The 13359-nt window shown below is 37.5% G+C and overlaps 1 protein-coding gene across 2 annotated transcripts in view; it reads right to left on the bottom strand.

Moving 5' to 3' along the window:
• Nucleotides 1–13359, bottom strand: part of PAK2 (p21 (RAC1) activated kinase 2) — a 129226-nt gene that overhangs the window by 32311 nt on the left and 83556 nt on the right. For both annotated transcript variants that reach the window (XM_053565058.1, XM_053565057.1), the window contains 4 exons: nt 7316–7416; nt 6821–6968; nt 4320–4351; nt 2660–2767 (listed from right to left, as the gene is read on the bottom strand). In XM_053565058.1, coding sequence (XP_053421033.1) covers nt 2660–2767; nt 4320–4351; nt 6821–6968; nt 7316–7416 — 389 coding nt within the window. The remainder of the gene's footprint in view (nt 1–2659; nt 2768–4319; nt 4352–6820; nt 6969–7315; nt 7417–13359) is intronic.

The raw sequence follows: 13359 nt of genomic DNA, 5'->3' as shown, positions 1-13359 counted from the left end.
ACCCTTGGTAGAGTGCCATGGCATCACAGCAACCTCCAACTCCTGGGTTTAGGCAATTCTCTTGCCTCAGCCTCCCAAGTAGCTGGGACTATAGGTGCTGCCACAACATCCGGCTATTTTTTTGTTGCAGTTCAGCCGGGGCCGGGTTTGAACCCACCACCCTCGGTATATGGGGCCGGTGCCCTACTCACTGAGCCACAGCGCCACCCCTTCTTATTATTTTTTAATAGAGATGGGGTCTTGCTGGTGCCCAGGCTGGAGTGCAATGGTGCAATTATGGCTCACTGAGGCTTTGAACTACTGGGTTCAAACAATCTTCCTGCTTCAGACTCCTGAGTTGTTAGGATTACACGGGTGAACCACACTCAGCTCCTGATTTTTAACCAAAACTAAGCTGTCTCTTCCATTGTTCTAAATAATGAGAATAATATTTTCAGGCTATATAAGACATACAACTAAGAAGAATAAATATGAAACATTTTTCTTTCTCATAGCATGTATATATATATATATATATTTTTTTTTTGTAGAGACAGAGTCTCACTTTATGGCCCTCGGTAGAGTGCCGTGGCCTTACACAGCTCACAGCAACCTCCAACTCATGGGCTTAAGCGATTCTCTTGCCTCAGCCTCCAGAGCAGCTGGGACTACAGGTGCCCGCCACAATGGGGCTGGGTTTGAACCCGCCACCCTCGGTATATGGGGCCGGCGCCTTACCGACTGAGCCACAGGCGCCGCCCAGCATGTATATATTTTAATAGTATGACCAGGTACAATGGCTGTAATCCTGGCCTGGTGGGAGCACGAAGATCATTTGAGGCTTGAGTTCCAGACCAGTTAAGGCAGTGACACCCTGTCTCTTAAAAAAAAAAAAAAAAGTTTGGCCAAGCATGGTGCAAGTGTCTGTAGTCCCAGCTACTTGGGAGGATGAAGCAGGGAGAGTATCACTAGAGGCCAGTAGTTTGAGGCTGCGGTGAACCAAGACTGTGCTACTGCACTCCACCCTAGGTGACAGACTGAGACTCTGTTCTTTAAAAAAAAAAAAACTCAACGCCTGTAGCTCAGCAGCTGGGCGCCAGTCACATACACCAGAGCTGGTGGTTTCAAACCCAGCCCAGGCCTGCCAAACAACAATGACAACTGCAACCAGAAAAATAGCCAGGTGTTGTGGTGGGCGCCTGTAGTCCCAGCTACTTGGGAGGCTGAGGCAAGAGAATCATGTAAGCCCATGAGTTTGAGGTTGCTGTGAGCTGTGACGCCATGGCCCTCTACCCAGGGGGACATAGTGAGACTCTGTCTCAAAAAAAAAAAAAAAAAGTCTGTCTAGCAAAATAGCAAGTTCATGAATGAGATTTAAGTCTGACCAGATCTAAATGTAGCAAAAAGCACCAAGTTTAAAAAGCATGTTTTTACTCTAAATAAGAGATCTTGATGTTGAAGTAACTATTATTAATTCCAACAAATTTTAAAAAACAACTTAATGACTAACATTTAATTTCAAACAGCCACTGTAAAGAATAAAGAAAACAGAGATCATCAGATCAGGGTCCATGGCAGTCCTCAGAGATCTTCTTGCCAGCTGTGCCACCACACTCTACTTGCATTAAAACAAGGAGAAGGGGCGGTGCCTGTGGCTCAGTCGGTAAGGTGCCGGCCCCATATACTGAGGGTGGCAGGTTCAAACCCGGCCCCGGCCAAACTGCAACCAAAAAATAGCCGGGCGTTGTGGCAGGCGCCTGTAGTCCCAGCTACTCAGGAGGCTGAGGCAAGAGAATCGCTTAAGCCCAGGAGTTGGAGGTTGCTGTGAGCTGTGTGAGGCCACGGCACTCTACCGAGGGCCATAAAGTGAGACTCTGTCTCTACAAAAAAAAAAGAAAGAAAAAAAAACAAGGAGAAGGAGAGTAGGTGCAATTGTTCTTCTCTTTTTGGCTTCATCTAAGGTCGTAAGTATTAAAATTCTCTGTTACCTGATTAGGAATTTCATTCTCAATTGCCTCTTGGAATGACATTAAAAGCTTTGAGAGAAATGCAAAACAAAATACATAATGTAGGTAAGAGGAAGATTTAAGCTTCAGATAAAGTAGGTATCTACATTGAGATAAACAGGGAAAGCCAGAAAAACAGATGTAATATAGAAAGAAAAAACCCAGTGAGTTAAGTATTTAAAGTTTTAATGAAGCTTTTAAATTCTAATTTTCAAAAAAGAAGTTTTTGATGAGTGATCTTTAAGTGCAGATCTCTTAGTTAAATTTCTCCATAGTGCCATATTGTTAAAATGTCAGTGCTTTTAAAAAACATCACTCTAGGTCAAATACACGTACAAACAACTGTTTTGTTTTGTTTTGTTGAGACAGAGTCTCACTTTGTCACCCTGGGTAGAATACTGTGGCATCATAGCTCACAGCAACCTCAAACTCTTTGGCTCAAGCGATTCTCTTACCTCAGCCTCCCAAGTAGCTGGAACTAGTAACCGGCACCCAGCTAGTTTTAGAGATAGGGCCTCACTCTATCTCAGACACTGGTCTCAAACTCGTGAGCTCAGGCAACCCTCTCGCCTTGGTTTCCCAGGGTGCTGAGATTACAGGTGTAAGCCACCACTCCCGGCCACAGACTACTATCTTTTAAAGCATATAGCTCAGTCCACTAGTCAAACACTCACTGATTTTGTATGATCTGGACGTGGGGCAATAACAGGAGGAGCAGTCTCTTCATCATCATCATCTTCTTCTGTTACTACTGCTGATGTTTCTGATCCCTTGGCATTCAGCTGCATTTATCACATAAGCAAAGTAAGGAAGACAATTCAAATAAAATAGGTTAATATGTAACTCTTTACCCTATTTGAAAAGTTAATTTCTACCCCCTAACCCAGTGGTTAAGATAGGATTTATTAGCCAGAAAGGAATACAGAAGGAGTAAAAAGCACCAGAGCTTCTGGCAAATGGAAAGACCCAAGTTGGAAGACTCTGCATGGGTCCTCTGAAAAAGTTAATTTCTTTTAATAGCTCATATTTAAACAGTTAAACCTCACTAATTCTAGTACAGGTAATTCTACAAATTATGAAAAACTTTATGAAATAAATGTACATGTGAATATCAAATATTCTTACTAATACCCTTTAAATAGGTACACACATACAATGCCTTAAAAATAAATAATTTGTGAAGACCAAACCCAAAAATCTTTGGGCTTTGTACATGTCAGAGTCATTTTGAGACATTCAAAATAGCCAGATTTGGTCAGGTGCAGTGGCTCACACCTATAATCCACTTTGGGAGGACAAGTGTGCAGAACACTTGAGCTCAGGAGTGCAAGACCAGCCTGAGCAAGAGTGAGACCCAGTCTTTATTAAATAAAGGGAAAAAATAGCTAGGCATGTGCTATGTATGTGTAGTTTCAGCTACTCGGAAGGCTGAGGCAGGAGGATCACGTGAGCCCAAGAATAAGCTGTAATGATGCCATTATACCCTCACTGGGCAACAAAATGAGACTGCGCCAAAAAAAAAAAAAAGCCAGACTCACCAGAAAAAAGGTGTGATAAATGAAGCAAAAAGAGAAGGAATTAACCCTTACACAGATCTTTTGTATTTTTTTTTTTTTGTAGAGACAGAGTCTCACTTTACTGCCCTTGGTAGAGGTAGAGTGCCGTGGCGTCACACGGCTCACAGCAACCTCCAGCTCTTGGGCTTACGTGATTCTCTTGCCTCAGCCTCCCGAGTAGCTGGGACTACAGGCGCCCGCCATAACGCCCGGCTATTTTTTTGTTGCAGTTTGGCCGGGGCTGGGTTTGAACCCGCCACCCTTGGTATATGGGGCCAGCGCCCTACTCATTGAGCCACAGGCGCCGCTATCTTTTGTATTTTTATATGTCGGTGTATGCTAGGTAGGTATTTTACATGTTACCTCATTTGGTCCTCATATAAGTCCAGAAGACTGGTTCCTTCCCATTGAGAAAATAAAAATAAAGCAGTGACTGTTTTTAGGAGATAAATGTGTTTACGGATAACTCAAGAGTATCACATGACTCTGAAGATTTGACAAGTTTCAATTGTTTGGTACGTTTCCATGGTCTACATTAAGTAGAAAAATCCAGAAAAGAGAATTTGGGGTTGGGGAGGAATAGATTAACAAGTTATTTGGACTGTTTGTATTTGTAAACATTACTAAAAGTTAATCAAGTGGCTAGCTAAAAACACATCAAATAGTTATTTATCTCTGATGGCTTTAATTAATTTTAAAAAGCAAAATAAAAACTGAGATCTGTTCTGAGTAACCTAAATTAGAACAAGAACTATAAGATGTGACATAATTAACTTACTGCTGGTGTTCCAGAAGGGAAGCCATCTTTCTCTGTATATAAAACAAAAAATGTTAAAAATTCAAGAAATAAAACTTTTATATGATAAAAGGAAAATAGAGCAGAGCAAGTGAAATGTTCTTAAACCAATTTTAAGTTGAATTAACTCTTGATAAAAATTGCAATAGCAGTATTCAAATAAGAATTTATATTATGTCAAGCTAATGACTCTCAAGTATTAATGAAACACTGTAAATTTATTAGAAAAATTATTAAATCATTTATTGTATTTCTTTTATTTTTAGTTATTATGGGTAAGAATTGTCTACTTTAAATGGGTGAATTTTACTACATATAAATTATACTTCAATAAAGTTATTAAAATTTAATATATACTTATCATTCTGTATTTATTAAAATAAACAGACTTATTCATAAACATACCTTCACCAGAAAAGTGGCTACTGAGAAACATAACCATTCAGACAATGGTAACTAAACAAAGTAAAACCTTGACATAATTTTTTTCTTTTTAAAAGACTTTAATAAACATTTAATAAGTACTTTCATATATATTTACATATGTGATGAAAAAAGCTACCATTTTCTTCTCAAAAGTTGTTTTTAAAAAAATTACTAATTTTTTTTAGTAATTTTTTAAAATCAGACTTACTGATTAACACAGAAGTTCTACAAACAAGTCTATCCTTTTCCCAAGGATGTACTAAATCTAAAGCAAAAAAGGTCAAGATGACTTGCAAAGAGACCTTTATTTCAGTGAGGATGTAAACATATTAAGTCTAATTAATTAAAACCACATATATGATTGATTTTAGCTCAGTCATATTGTTTTTAAAAAGTGCATGTATGGGCCAGGTGCAGTGCTCATGCCTATAATCCTAGCCCTCTAGCCAAGGTTTGCCTGAAGGCTTGTTTGAAGCCAGGAATTTGAAACCAGTTTGAGCAAGAGAAAGACCACATCTCTACCAAAGGAGAAAAAGAAAAGGAAAACAATTAGCTGGGTATGGGGGTACAGGACCCTAGCCCCAGCTACTCAGAAGGCTGTAGCAAAGGAGCATTGCTTGAGCCTAGGAGTTTGAATGTATAGTGAGCTACGATGACATCAGTGTACTCTAGCCAAGGTAAAAGAGAATTTGTCTCAAAAAAAATACAAGTATTACTTCAGAGACAGAAAAATACATCCTCAAGATAAAATCAGCAAATCTAAACAGAGGGAAATGAGACATGTGATTGTGTTTTTTTTAACAAATAAATTGCAAGAAAAAGGATTAAGAACCAGCATACAGAAAGAGAGGGCTAAATATCAAAAGAGATTCTTTTATTTTTTCTTTTTCTTAGCTGAAACAGGTACTCAGAGCTATAGTATCAAGAGATCCTAAGATATATATCAACTAACTGTAATGTATAGACTTTATTCTGATCCTGATTTGAGTAAATTAGTTTTACAAATCCGCTATATGTCAATTCTTACCTGATTATATTCTAATTATGAAGTATAAATTTTTTTAGTTGTAATGCTATATTTATATAATTGGTGAATTTCAATTTGAGTGGACTTAAACGTTTCATTTCAAAGTCTGCACATTTATATAGTAAGACAACCCTCCTCCTATCCCACTAACAATCAATATACTTGTATATCAGGTTATTAAAATGTGAGAAAAATAAATATATTTCTAGTATGAACATGTCTACAGTAGTGCCAGCTACTCGGGAAGCTGATGCAAGAGAATCACTTGAGCCCAAGAGCTTGAGATAGCTGTGACTTATGATGCCATGGCACCCTACCAAGGGTGACAAAGTAAGACTCTGTCTCAAAAAACAAGTAAGTAAATTGTTTGTAGATACTGTCAAAAAAAAAGAACATGTCTACAGATAAGCATCCTTTCCTTCTATTGCTGGAAGTCATTCAAAAACAGTTAAGGAGAGGGCCAGGCACAGTGGTTCATGCCTATAAATCTAGCACTCTGTAAGGCTAAGGTAGAGGATCACCGGAGCTCAAGAGTTCAAGACTAGCCTCAGCAAAGTGAGACCCTCATCACTACTACATATAGAAAAATTATGCAGGCGAGGTGGCGTATGACTGTAGTCCCAGCTGCTCAGGAGACTGAGGCAAAAGGATTGTTTGAGCCCAGGTGTTTGCGGTTACTGTAAGCTAGACTGAGGCCATGGCATGCTAGCCCTCGTGGCAGAGTTGGACTCTTTCCCAAAAAAAGGGCAATAAGGAGAAAAAATAAACAGAAGATCATGTAAACATTCATCAACTTCATTTCTGGCAAAGCTACGAGGCTAATATAATCCCCAGATCCAAATTACACTCAGAACTTCCCAGTTTACAAAAGACAAAATCTATATAGGGAAAAAGGCAGATATAGCAATCACAAGAAACAGTCTTTTATTTTTCCAGAAGTAATCTTTTTTTTTTCCTCCCAGATGTAATCTTTTTTATCTATAAGTACTTCACAACTCTCCATTTGATTCAGCTATTACTGGTATCTTACCAGGAGGAGTAAAGCTCAGATATTTCTGCTTCACTGTGTTGGAGTCATAGAACTTTAAGACATCAAGTACAGCCTGAGGATTCTTCTTTTGCTCTAGCTTGGTGATATTGGAGGTCTGTAATAATCGAGCCCATTGTTCTGGCATGCCCTAACAAAAAGATATCCCAAAATTAGTTCTGGTTTAAATTGCTCGAATAAAATCAATTTCTAGAGATAAATGACAAAATACATAAAACCAATCTACATGATTCTAAGTTTGACTAAATTCTAAAAGGCCTAGTTTCCTAAAGGTCTATTTCTCTAAATCTACTTTGCGTAACTGTAATTAATAGGCTAAGCCCTCTAGGAAAAAGATATATCCAACTATTAATACTTATCACAAGTGAAAAGAAGAATTCTGCTAACATATGTATAGAAAAGTTAAATTCAGTTTTAATACTAAAGGAAAATAAGTGGTATTTTAATATTTAAATGACCACAACTAGGTAAACTTACAGTGAATTCTCCCGTAACGGCATCAAAACCAACATGGATAGTGTGCTCAAAATCAGATGGAGGAGAAATTTCCGGCCGTTCCTTCTCTTTCTTTTTACTTCCTAGAAGGCATTAAAAAAAAAAATATACAAAACAGAATTAGTCTATTTAAATAAGGTTAATAATTAGGCATTTATACGTTTATATTTTTCCTAAAACATAAGAGGAACAAAATTGTTGTGGCGGGTGCCTGTAGTCCCAGCTACTCGGGAGGCTGAGGCAGGAGAATCGCCTAAGCCCAGGAGTTGGAGGTTGCTATGAGCTGTGTGACGCCACGGCACTCTACCGAGGGCCATAAAGTGAAACTCTGTCTCTACGGAAAAAAAAAAAAAGAGGAACAAAATTACCTATAGAAAAGAGATTTCCCCTAAAAACACTAGCTGATAGGAAACTGATAAATGAAGTAACCTATCCTGCCATAAAGCATGGCTGGGGACAACTGGATAGTGTCCAGATGAAGCAGCACAGGACTGACCAACACCAATCCTGAAAAAAAGGGCACAAGCAGACAAGAAATCCCCTCTGAGCATTGGTTCTCTCATGAATAAAAAACCACATCTCAGATATGTAACAATTTGGAAAATGAAGCATATCAAAGCCAATTTTCATCCAGCTATATTCATCCAGAAGTTAAAACTTAATTATGATTATGTAAGTAATACACACTGCAAAGATAAGTGTTTATAAAAAAGAGAGGTATCTCCTTTCTTGTGAAACCCTAATCTTTCTTCTCTATTGGCATTATTAACTGTTACCTTTTCTTTTTTCTTTTCTTTCTTTCTTTTTTTTTTTTTTTTGAGACACAGTCTTACTCTGTTCTCCTGGGTAGAGTGCCATGATATCATAGCTTACAGAAACCTCCAACTCTTGTGCTCAAGCAATTCTCTTGCCTCAGCTCCTCAGTAGCTGAGACTATAGTTGTGCACCATTATGCCTTCCTAGTTTTTCTATTTTAGTAGACACAGGGTGTTGCTCTCTTTTAGGCTAGTTGTTGCTCTCTTTTAGGCTAGTCTCAAACTCCTGAGCTCAGGCAATCCACCTGCCTCAGGCTCCCAGAGTGCTATGATTACAGGCATAAGCCACCATGCCTGGCCTATTAACTGCTACATTATGAAACTACCCAGCTTTTCTATGGTCTCACTATAAATTATTTTTGCAACATTTCTGCCCCACACCTATCAATAATATTCTCTATAAATTACAAACAAATCAGTTCCTTTTCTTGGACACCTCCCTCTATCTTCTGTAGCAGTTCATGCAGAGGCCTCCTACACAGTTGCTGTCCTACAACATTCTTCCCTTTTGCCCTGTTTAGAAACAATCTGTTTTCTAAAATTCTCTTGCTTTTACCCATTTGTTTTAATTGCTATTTCTTGACTAATTATATATGTACTTAGATTAAAAATGGGTTTTTTCCCCTCACAATTTCTAGGGTTGCTTCTTAGAAGGTCAACGCCATTTTGGATTTTGCTTTGAACCACTGTTAAAAACCAATATCAATATACGTGTGCCTCTATTTCTGGATGCTCTACTGTATTACTATTAGGGTGGCCAAGCTAACACCATCTTGAACTAAAAAAGCCATTCTGTGAGACTCTGTTACAGGTGGTCATAACTCAGATATGCTGCAAAAGAGAGACATGCTGCAGACTCATCATGTCCTTGCACCAGCGCAATTACAGACCCCCCCCACCAGCCCAATTGCAGACTCCATCCCTTGCACTCCTCCACCCTCATGAGAAATATGCTGACACTGCAAGCCTCTGACACCCTGATAAGAACAGTTGAGTGGTCCTTGATAGAAACCAGCTGTCCCTCAGCCAACTATAAAAGACTTGCCTCCTTCCCTAACTCCTACTATTATCCTTTAGATCTTAGCCCACTTGTACCCAAGTGTAAAATAAAATAAACATTACAGCCTCTGTTATACTTTGGTCTCGAGTGTTCTGATCCATGTCTTTCAGTTTTTAACCAATCAACAATGATGATACCTTTATGCCAATACTTGACTACCCCCATTATTGCTGTTTTGTAGTAAACATTGGAACTACATAATGTAAGCCATCTTTTCTTTTTCTTCAAAGCTGTTTGGCTATTCCATATAACTTTACTGTTTTATTTTCATTTTACTTTAGAGACAGGGTCTCACTATATCACCAAGACTGTAGTAAAATGGCCCAGTCATAGCTGTCCCCCCTTTCTTTTTTATATTCATCACTATACTAAGGAGAAAGTCGTAGCTCACTATAACCTCCAACTCCTGGGCTCAAATGATACTCCTTGCTAGCTATGTTTTAATTTTTTGAGAGACAGGGCCTTGCTATTTTGCTCAGGCTAGTCTCAAACTGGCCAATCATTCTCCTCCCTTGGCCTCCCACAGTGCTAGGATTACAGGCATGACCATCACCCCCCACACTCCCTGTGTTTAGTTCTAGAAAAAGCCTGCTGGATTTTGATTGGAATTGCAATCTATAGATCAATTAAGGGAGAATTTATTTCTTGATTTCTTAAGAGTTAGTTTTCTGATCTACAACAACAGTGAATCTCTCCATTTATGTGAGTCTTTTAAATTTCTCTCCATGATAATTTGTAGTCGTCTTTGTCTGTTTTATGCTGCTATAATAGAATCCAACAGACTAGGTAATTAACAAACAATAGTTTATTTGGTCTACGGTTTCCAAAGCTGGGAAATCTAAGACAAAGGGGCTGCAACTGGTGAGGTCCTTCTTGCTGTAGGATAATGTGGCAGAAGGCATATCACATTGGCCAAACTTGCTTTTATTGTAACAAATTCACTCCCATTATAATGACATTACTCCATTCATGAGGTAGGTCTCTTACCACTGTTGCACTGGGAATTAAGTTTCCAACACATAAACTTTAAGGGACATATTGAAACCACAGCAGTAGTTATCAGTGTAGAGAGTACAGATCTGTCACTGCTTTTGTCAAATTTCTGCTTCAGTATTTTATAATTTTTGATGTTATTGTGAATGGTACAGTTCTAAAACTTCAATTTCAATCTCTCATTGCTAACAAACTATTTAATATCGATCTGAAATCCTTGAATCTTTTTATACTTACTTCTAGTCCTATGTTTACAGATACCATAGGATTTTCTGTAAAAATTCAATCATGTTGTTGGTGAATAAGATCAGCTTTACTTCCTCTCTAATTTGGATTCCTCTTATTTCTTTTTGTTCCTTACTGCACTGACTTACTGCCTTACTCCAGGATATTGTTTAATAAAAACGGTATGAAAAGTTTTTATATTTTCCAGATCTAAAGGGGAATAGTCATACTTTTACCATTAAACTCAGTACCAGTAGTAGGTTTTTCAAAGATGTCCTTTCTCAAGTTAAGGGCATTCTCTTCTATTTCCAAGTTTTCTGAACATTTTTAAAAGAAAAAGACATCGACTTCTATCAAATGATTTTTCTACATTTTGTGAGATGAACATAGAGCTTATCCTTTTAATTTTGTTAACATAGTATATTATACTGATCTTCAAATGTTCAATGAACCTTGCATTCCTAAAATGAAATTCACTTGACATGATCTTAAACCTTTTTTGAATACTGTTGGATTTCCATTGCTAAAACTTGCTAAGATTGTACATTTATATTCATGAGGAGCGCTAATACGCAGTTTTTGTTTCTTGTGATGTGTTTGGTTTGGGCATCCAGGTACTGCTGGTCTCATAAAATAAGTTGTGGGATCATAGCTCACAGCAACGTCAAACTCTTGGGCTCAAGCAATTCTCTGGCCTCAGCCTCCCGAGTAGGTAGGACTACAGGCGCCCACCACAACACCTGGCTATTTTTAGAGATGAGGTCTCGCTCTAACTCAGGCTGGTCTGGAACCTGTGAGTAATCCACTTGCCTCAGCCTCCCAAAGGGCTGGGTACGATTACAGGTGACTGGCAAATTTGTCCCTTTTAAGAAAATTCTCCATTTTATCTTACTCGTTGGATTTATTGATACATATTTGTTCAAAATATTACCTTAACTTTTTAGTATCTGTAAAATCTGTGGAGGTGCCATTGTAGCCCTGAACTCCTGGGCTTGAGCAATCTTCCCACCTCAGTCTCCTGAGTAGCTAAGATTACAGGCACAAGTAGCTACACCTGCACTCAGCCTTTTCACGTATGGGTGTTTAATACTATGTATTTTCCTCTAAGTATTGCTTTAGCAGTACCCTACAAATACTGAACTTTTAACATTTTCATTTAGGTTAATATGCTGTCTAAACATCCTTCTGATTTCTTCATTTATTTGGAAGAGTTTTATTTACTTTCCAAATATTTCCAGAAACCTTGTTATTGATTCTACTTTAAAGTTACATTGTGGTCACAGAATACCCTTTATATGATTTAAATCCTTCTATGTTTATTAAGACATTTTTCATAGACCTAGAATATGATCACTTTTGGTAAATGTTTCATGTATGCTTAAAAAGAATGTGCAGGGCGCTGCCTGTGGCTCAAAGGGATAGGACGCCGGCCCCATATGCCGGAGTTGGTGGGTTCAAACCCAGCCCTGGCCAAAAAAAAAAAAAAAAGAATGTGCATTATTTTTTGGGGCTGAGTGTTCTGTAACTGTTTATTAGGTCAAGCTTTTTGAGTGTTACATTTAAATCTTCTACATCTTTAACAATTTTCTGTCTACTTGTTCTATCAATTATTGAGAGAAGTGTATGGAAACCTCCAAATATAACTAAATTTTTCTCCCTGAAATTCTATTCTTTTTTGCTTCATGTATTTTGACGCTGTTGTTAGGTACATAAATGTTTAGTTCTATTATATTATTAATGTACTGACTCTATTATCATTATGAAATAAACTTCCCCATCTTTAATATTTTCTACCTCACAAATCTAGTTTGTCTGACATTTATACTATGTATACCCAATCCATGTTTCTTTTTATTATTAGCATACCTTTTTCTGTCCTTTTATTTTAACCTATTTTGTGGCTTTATGTTTTAAAGATTTCTTACAGGCAGCATATAGTTAGGTCTGCTTTATCAATCTTTTCTGCCTTCTTCTGGATCAACCAAGTGTTTTTTGTTACTATCTTTTATCTTCATTGGTTTGTAAGCTATAACTCTGTACATACATGTAACATAAGTTCACCTGTTTGAAATGTATGCTCCATTGGGTTTTATAGTACATATTTAGAGTTTTACAACCATCACCACAATCATTTTTTATCATCTCCCAAAAAACAACCTTGTACCATTAACAATCACTCTCCATTCCACTCCCAACTCCACTCCAAGCCCAACCACTAAATCTACTCTCTGTCTCCACAGATTTGCCTATTCTGACCATCCATTAATATAAATGGGATCATACAATATGCAGTCTTTTGTGAAGGTTTTTTTTTTTTAACTAAATGTTTCTGAGATTCATCCATGTTATAGCGTGTATTAGTAATTCATTACTTGAAAACTCAACTGATTACCCTTTAAAGAAATTTAGATAAGAAAGAATATTTACTATTTCCATTTCTTTGTCTGAATCCGTATTTCTACCTGACATCATTTTCCTGCTACCTAAAAGGCTTGGTTTAACTTTTTTTTGGTAGCAATAGTTCTGCTGTTGGTAAGTTCTTTTAGCCTTTACACATCTAAAAGTCTGTTTTCCCTCCTGTTTTTTAAAAATATTTTTCACTAGTATAGAATAGTGAATCTGTCTAGGCTGACAAATTATTTCTTCTTTCATTACTTTAAAGATGTTATTTCTTGTCTTTTGCCTTGCATTGTTACTTACATAAAGGCTGTTGTCATTTTTATCTTTGACCCCTATTATGTCATTTGTCTTTATTTTTCTGGTATCTTTTCAGCAATTTGACTACCATATGCTTTGGTGTAGTTTACAGGTTTTCTGTGCTTGGATTTCGTTAAATTTCTTGAATCTGTGGTTTTACAGTTCTCATTAAATTTGGAAAGTTTTCAGCCATTTAAAAAAACTCTTAAAAATGTCTCTTCTCCCATCTTAGACTT

This window comes from Nycticebus coucang, chromosome 16, assembly GCF_027406575.1.
Source record: "Nycticebus coucang isolate mNycCou1 chromosome 16, mNycCou1.pri, whole genome shotgun sequence".
In the NCBI taxonomy this organism is placed as follows: Eukaryota; Metazoa; Chordata; class Mammalia; order Primates; family Lorisidae; genus Nycticebus; species Nycticebus coucang.
The sequence above is the reverse complement of the archived record's forward strand: the minus strand, read 5'-3'. Positions and strand labels throughout refer to the sequence as shown.